Source organism: Amblyomma maculatum, chromosome 6 (genome assembly GCF_055883805.1).
Source record: "Amblyomma maculatum isolate TAMU_Amacu chromosome 6, ASM5588380v1, whole genome shotgun sequence".
In the NCBI taxonomy this organism is placed as follows: domain Eukaryota; kingdom Metazoa; phylum Arthropoda; class Arachnida; order Ixodida; family Ixodidae; genus Amblyomma; species Amblyomma maculatum.
In genome coordinates, this window is record NC_139349.1 from 139,277,859 (window position 1) to 139,285,861 (window position 8,003).

Genomic DNA, 8,003 nt, shown 5'->3' on the forward strand with positions numbered 1-8,003 from the left:
CGCTCTATCGTGAATCTGTAAGAAAGGAAAGTATTACATCCCTAAGCAGCTTGATAAACAACGAAACTAAAACGCTTTACGGACACCGAAACATGCACCGTATGAGCAAACTGCTTAATTATAGAGCAGGCCATTCCAAGTGTGCTTTGCCATAAGTTTGATAAGTTGCCGCTCTCAATGAGAGCACTCTGCGCGCACCCCAGTTGTTTTCACCACAAATCTTTCCGTAACTGAGGTCAACAAGCCTTTGTGCACAAAAGCAGAAGCTAGAGAAATGTTAACAATATCTATCTGTCGAAGCTCAGTGCCAAAGCAGACTTTTCCAATTTAGCCGTTTTACCACTTCAGCCTGGTTCACCGCTGTGGGGTCTTCTGACTGCTTCATTCGGGATGAGCCACACAGATACACACCCCAAAAAAGCTAAAGGCGCCGAAGCAATCTGTTAAAGGCCTGTCTAGGAAAACCGTTATCAGCCCTGGACGAATTCAGTCCAACACAAACGGATCCACGAAAAGCTTTCGCTGTCGGTCGTGTCCACGTGGAGAAAAATGACGGCGGACGGTGCGCTTTTGCCTCGAAAAGGAAATGCCATTTCATGATGGCACTGCTGTCAAGGATTTATTGCCAAACTCTGTCCAGAAAGCCTTACGGCTGTGTTTAGGCAAAGTACACTTTTTCTTCGTGCGCCTGGTTCTCTCCGCTAACCAGAGTGCACCAAGAAATACACAAGCTGTACATACGTCGCTCATAGCAGCCGAATAACAGCTAACGACGGTCAGGTAAACGCGGCCCATAAGGAAATTACAAGCCATATCCAAATAGCATCCGACGTGTTATTTTGATACGTCAGCTTTTTCATCGCATCCTGTTTGGAATACACATCTTTAACCGGCAGCAGCGTAAGTCTTGATTTTCATCGTGTAGTTGAACCTATAGACAAATGTTATTGACCGCTTTCTGGTCCTATATTACGACCTTGAACAACAACACTAGCTGCTTTGACAACAATCAATTAGACACCTTATTTGTGGTAGTCTCAGTTTCTATAAACACACTTGTTTGTCTATTGAACGTTTTTTTTTTTTTTAGAGTAATGTGACATAACTTTCGCCACTATTTTTCGGAATTCGTCGTCTTCTTTTAACGAAAACATTGAAGAGAGTGTGTAAAGTGTTATGTTTTCAAACAAAAGGAGAAAACCATGGCTACCACCCAGCGAAAGCACAGCCCCCACTGACGCAACCCCCTGGTACGAAAATTGTCCGTCGTCGCAAGAGAGGCCGCGCATCGGTCGAAAGGCCGGCGAAGTCATTAGACATCTGGCGCGAGCCGCCTTTGCGCGGTCCTGCAAGGAGATGAAAGGAAAACAGAACCCAACAAGAAAAGAAAATGTGCCGGTAGAGGCGGCAAGTTGTCCGAGCAAGAACCGTTATCGAAAAGCGTAGTGAGGGCAACACGGACACGCTCGGGGCAGGATAACGAAAAAGTGAATAAAAAGTCGACAGCAGATTTTTTTTTTTTTTTTTTTTTTTTCTGTCGCGGAGCCAACGTCGCAAGAAAAACAGGCGCCAGAGTGTCGTGGACAACGGGGTACCGGATGGCTTCGCGCTGAAGATGTGCAAGGTGCAAACAGGTAGTGCTGGTTCTGGGTAACCTTGGCGTTCTGAACCGGCGATCAGACCCCCCCCCCCCCCCCCCCCCCACACGGCTTTTTAAGCAGCCGAAGCCGTAACGGCACATTTTCCTCGCGGAATGGACGGGGCCTCCCCTTTCGCTCGTTCAAGGACGCAGGGACGGCTCGTCAAGGCTCGTCGAAGCGTCTTGGGGCATGAGACCGCGGGGCGTGTCCGGCACAGACAGCTAACGGAACATGGACGTCCAGTCTGTTGAATCATTGAAATGCATACGATTCGTTCGTGGTTAGAGTTGAACCGCGCTGCGATTATTCATTCATCCCTCAGACGAAAAACCGTCACAAGGATCTCGGCCAGTGGGTTGCCCTTCGTAATGCTTTCACAAGTTACTGCGCAGGATCGCAACAGTGCGCAATTAAGCTGTGAATGCTGAGACTTCAGGGCCTTTTAATTTGAAAGCAGCGCTGCCCACAATCCTCTGTGACACCTACTGATGGAAATGTCAGAATCTGTTATCTGCATCAATCTTCAAACTTCGACAGGTTGAAGTGTTCTCTAAGAGGACTTTCGAGCCGCAGACTGACGGCTGCATAATAACTACTGGTATACCCACTTTTAGCAGTACCCGCAATAGCTAGAGGACTATTTCTTTTTTACGTCAAAATAGCGAACCTTTTTTGTACACTCATGCTTTTCTCTCATCTTCTTTTGTACAACCCGAGGCACGGTTGCCATCAGGGCCTTCCATAACAAAGAATCCTCACCGGAATGTTGTGCACTTTGTTAAAAGCTACAATAAACATTTACGCCGAGGCTAGTGCGCTGTGTTACAACTTACGAGTTTCTGTCGTCATGATGCAATTCGGGAATCGCAGACGGAAACCTGAAGTTTTGAGGAATACCGACAGAATTACGATCCAAGCAGCCCTTTTCACACAGGAGGAAAGTTAAGCAGGTGCTGCCTGAGGACCATAACAGCGTGATAACGAGCCCATCACACCCTTTAAAGAGCGGAAAAAAAGATGTCCACTTCCCCACAGTGGCCGCTGGTGCGCCCGAGGGGCTCTGGGCGTTCACTGATCTCCGCTGCCGCTATTCATGGAAAGAAACTGGACCACGAAAGAGCGAGACGAATACCGACGACTTCGGCGCACACGGACGGATCATAACGGTCGGCGCTTTCGCACGACGGGGGAAGGAACAACCACGTATTCGAGGCTTTCTCAAACATAACCGGACATCGTTAAAGGCGGCGGAGAGCGCCGATGCATTGAAGCCTTCCTTTTTGGAAATGACATCATCTCGGAAGCGGCTCGAGGGAACTAGAACGGTCGGAGGCCCCCCCGCGGGGTTCGCCGCTAGGGGAAAATCTAGACAAACTCAAAGAATGAAGCACAAAAACCAAAGAAAACAAACGCCGCCGACACAGATTCGAACCTCCTCGATGGGCGACGCCTTGCGAGTGCGAGGGTGACGGGCGGGGAGGGATCGCCATATGGTCCTACGGCGGACATTTCGTGTCCACGTGCCGAGATCCCGTTCGTGCTTCGATCACGACGTGCAGCGGAAAATAGGTGCCCGCTACAGCGCGGTGACTACTCACCGGTCTGCAAGGTGACGACCAGTGCGAGCAGGGTTATCCAGACATTCATCCCGAGAGCAGAGGAACAGCAATCCACCACCACACACACGCGGCCAGAGAACGAACCCCCTTATTGCCGACAGCGACTGACTGCTGGTGGCCTGTCCTGCTGGCCGGCCAAACAACGCGCTCGCTACCTACAGGTGGTTCGGCGAGATCGCAGTCGCAGCCAAGTCGCGCAGAGCATCGCACTCTCTGTCTCTGCCCTCTGCCTTCCTCTCACCCACCCGCCGCACACGCAAGCACAGCGCGCCCAAACGAAAAAGAAAACTACCAAGGCGAGAGTGGAGGCCGAGGAGGGAAAGGTGAGACAAGAACTCCTCGCGTCCCCGTCCAGGAAAGCTGCGCGGAACCGCCGACGAGATGACGGCGTCGTTCGCTTTCGCCTGGGCGCGTTGCAGTGCTCCTGTGTCGTCCCCCCCTCCTGCGGGACGACTCTGGGCCGCCAGACTGGAGCGGTTAGCGCATGCGCGACCGGCCGAATGTGACCCATTTCCGTGGGACCGGTAAAACGAAAGGGGGCCCCCCACCAGCGTACGTTGGCGGCCGCCTCGGAGGAAAAGAAACTCGGCTCGGCTTCGGCAGCAGCGGTCTTCGGCTGGAGCAGGGCCCTCGGCGTACTTTAGACGCTGCACGTAAGCTGGGCCAACGATACGCGTTTTCTTGCTGTTACCACTTTTGCTCCCTACAAGCGCGGATGGCACCCGCAGCGACCAGCTAGGCCACTCGCCTGACCTGCAAGACGCGCGTCTGGCAACTACGGCTGTCCCGTCTTTTCGCTATTCGGCGCTCCAAGCGACGACGTGTGGCATGATGCTCGACTATGACTATCACCGTACGATGAAGAGATTTGACAGTGGTCGACCAAACGTATGAGTGAGAGACGAAAAACAGAATGAAGAGACCCTTGGACGTGTCGGAAACTGGGAATGATCGTAGCAACTACTATTCGCTACGCCGCGCCGACATCCCTACATGGACAACTCCATCTTTGTAAGCCCGTAGGAATGGACTGCGCTCGTTTGCTGCAACTGCCAGGGCTTGCAACAGTCATCTGGACGGTGATTTGTCTAGAGAATCTCGAAGACTTCGGTGGTCCAAAGAAAGTTGATGCACTTGAAGCCAACGGGTGCGAGCATTCTTGTCTCTTCCATGAAATGTTTCTGCCTTGCGCCTGTCTCCTTCTTATCCAGCTCAACATCCATGAGTGCAGTTTGCGTAGGTGAAAATTTGTTTGGAAGCAATGGCGTCCCGCCAGAGTTATCCCATAGTACAATAGTGTCTTCAGTGTCCGGTCTAAAACCTTTCTGAAGCGAGGAATAATTGGCGTGGGAATCATGATAGCGCGGGCCGCTATCGACACTTACGTTGTTGCAGTTAGAGTGACGGTAAAGACTGCTTGGCACTCTATCGCTGCAGTAGCTCTTGAAGGCTTCCCGGTCACCTTCGCAGGTCTAGACTGTATCTAGGTCCCAACATCGATGCATCTTATTCGTGTACGACGGATGGAGACTGCTGGTACGATGATATCTCGATCATCCCAAGGAAATGTCCACCATGTAATCTCCAGGCACCGTTGGAAACACAACGGAAATGCGCCAAAACGTTTTTGTCCTTGCGGATATATTTACGACAAAAATAGACGCAGTTCCTTGAATTCCCATAGATACCTTTTGAGTAGACACGTTTAAATTTTGTTTTTCGCAAACACACAAATCTTTACTTCAGTGCTATGCGGTCAATTTGTTCAACTGGAAAAACTGTTTTAGCAACTTGAGTTGAACACATATAACAATTACGTCTTTCTTCCTTCAAATATCGGGTGAAATATCTGTTGCGCTGCAGGCTTTCAACGTCTTCTACCGGACAAAGAAGTCTCACTGATTCCATCGTGGTGACGGCGTCAGGAGAGCGACCACTCATCGCCGAATGCCAGTTATAGGCGTGCAAAGTGCTGGAATTGGCTTCAGTGAGTTCTGAAGCCCTTTCAAGCTCACCAACGCATGCTCACAAAAAGTGCGAACAGCCCAATAATAATAGTAATAATAATATTTTTCGTTTTTCATCCAAAAGATATAAAAGGCGGCCGATAAAAGCGGCCGAACACTCGGCAATTTGACAAGAGCCCACAGCTCAATCGTACAAAGCGACAGTAGGCATGCAAAACACTCACAAAATAAATTATTCTTAGCTTGTGAATGGCGGACACCATTTCTATGTTTACGACATCTGAAACTAAACCATAGTTTGGTGTTGAAACAATAATGTGTACAAAAATAACCATGAAACTGCCCAATGCAATGAACACAAGTTTCTTATAGGTTCAGTTTAGCCCAAGTGCGCAGCGCTAGCGTCCGTAGAAAATGTGCACTAAAATTGCGTACACAAAGTGTGTGCAGAAAAGTTGTACCGAAAGTGTCGATCCGCAATGCGCAAACGCTGCCTACTCGAGCATCTCAATTTAGTTAAGGCTTTGACATTCTGAGGAGATCTCGTTTCCTCATATCTACCTAGGAGAAGCACGAAAGATCAGCAAGAAGCGAAGCCTTCGCCGGTGATAATGGCTGCAAGTGAGCACAGAATGTGATATATTAAGACGGGCTGCATCCAGGCACATTTTCTTGACAGGGTTTTTTTTTGTTTTGTGACAGGCGTGTGACAGGCGCACACAGGCATCGGCGTTGTTCACGATTACTGGCCAACTCGGTAGTGATTTCAAAATTTTTGGTGTGCCAACCCAAAAATTTTGCATGCTTCCGCATTTGGCGTACCTGGAAGGCTACGTATAATGGATTTTCTTCATACAGAATTAATGTGACGAGTTAAATAATTCCGATTTTTCTGTGTGCCGGGCAGTGTACGTTGCAGTACTTTCAATTTGTGGTGGTGATAATTCGAAAACAGTGATAATTTTTGTAGGAACATAGTTTTTTTTTCTGTTAATTTTTGTTTGAAAGCAAGAGTTAACTTACAGTTCAAAAAATTGAACCGGTATTACGCTGAAGCTTTGGAAGACACTGTATATGGCAGTTACCCGGCAAACCATAAACGATGACGAGGACTCTCTAGGAATAAATAATTTATACTTATAGAAAAATAATTTCCCTTTTAGGTTTAAATAAAAAAGGATATGATGCCCTTAAAGCTAGAGAATAAATTTCGAATGAGAATAAGAAACAAATTTTATTTTAATTGGCAAGCGCGATCTAAAGCATGATATGATTCTAATAAAACGAGATGACGGTGTTAACACAGGCTGAACATTGTCGCACCACAAGGGGTTTGGAAAACAACTTGCTCCCAGGATTTTGATCTTGTTGGTTATCTGGGGTTGTTCATCGGTATATTTTAAACTCAGAGGAACGTTTAGCTATTTTGATATGATATGATTTTATAGGATATGATATACCTTTGGTCTTATTATTGTTAATTCTTAGCTCTTGCTAATGATCACATTCTAAGGCGTTTAAAGAAAGCGTTTGCCTGATTTTCGAGTGTGTCACATCCAGGAGGGATACCAAGATACTGGCAACATCCGCGTAGAGAACATATTGTGGCATATTCCAAATATTTGTAAAATCGGTGATACGGTGATATAAATATCCCATAAAGTTAGCCAATGAGACTAGCCTGGGGAAAATCTCTAATGACTGCCCTAATTCAGATTTATTTATATCAATTTCGAAAAACTGATATTTGAAATTTAGTTGTTACTGACATGTTCTAAAGCATGTTCCCCAATTCGATGACCTTGAAGGTTTTTGTAGCAAAAGGGTAAACAGAGAGTCTATATGTGCGCATGCGCCGTAACCATGGCAACCAGAGAGAACAGCAGCGCCGCGGCCGCGAGCCCGCTCCACCGTCGGATCCGCGCGTGCCATCACACGGATGAACAGCTCTGCGCATGCGTCAATACCATGGTAACCAGTGACCCCACAGGTGCGCCGTGCGCTTCGTCGCCGCACGCATAGGCCGTTGTTTCACAACATTTGACGTGGATACAGAGAAGGAGTATGCAGCCGCTGCTAAACGGTGGTATAGACAAGATAATATTAACAGTCCTGATCCGATGGTTGTCGTCTGCAACTTGGCTACTCAACAAGGTCGAAATGAGCGTAGGAAGGCGAAGAGAGCAGCGGAGAGACCCGAACAGAGAAAGGAGCGGCTTGCCAAACGGAGATGCAAGACGATTGAGCGTAATAGACGGCGCTTAACCACCCAGATGGAGCCTATGGAATTCGTCAGTCAGCGGGAATCAACAGAAAAGGATGTGCAGGCCCATCGTTTGACTGATAACACCATTCGAGTTTCTGAAAGCGAATCTACGGCCCGGCCATTTCAAGCAGACTTTGTGAACAATCCGTTTGGCCACATGTGTAATGTGTGCGAGAGACTGTGGCACCAACGGAGTTGACACTGGTGAATAATCCAACGTGTGAGAATTTGCGTTTGGCATTTCCAGAATGGTCGGATGAGGCTGTGGCGAGTGGTTGTGGAGCGTGCAAGGGATTTCTTTCAAGCGAAATGAATAAAAGATGTGTATACCCAACGTCTTTCATCGCTAAACATGCAGTAATCACAATAAGCTCTGCCAGGAAAGCATATCTCTCGCTGAATATATCCTGGCATAGCCGAGCTAAGTCAATGCTAGCTTTTTTCACTAACGTATCAAGATGAGTGCAATCAAAAGCTTCAGAGAAATCTACGCATGTACCAAAGATATGTA

At 47.9% G+C, this 8,003-nt stretch overlaps 1 protein-coding gene across 1 annotated transcript in view; it reads right to left on the reverse strand.

Annotated features, from left to right (window-relative positions):
- LOC146186873 (uncharacterized) overlaps positions 1-3,378 on the reverse strand; it is an 89,594-nt gene extending 86,216 nt beyond the window's left edge. The window contains exon 1 of the mRNA XM_084607479.1: positions 3,239-3,378. Within this exon, the coding sequence (XP_084463605.1) occupies positions 3,239-3,287 (49 nt within the window). The 5' untranslated portion in view covers positions 3,288-3,378. The remainder of the gene's footprint in view (positions 1-3,238) is intronic.
- Between the last annotated feature and the right edge of the window lie 4,625 nt (positions 3,379-8,003).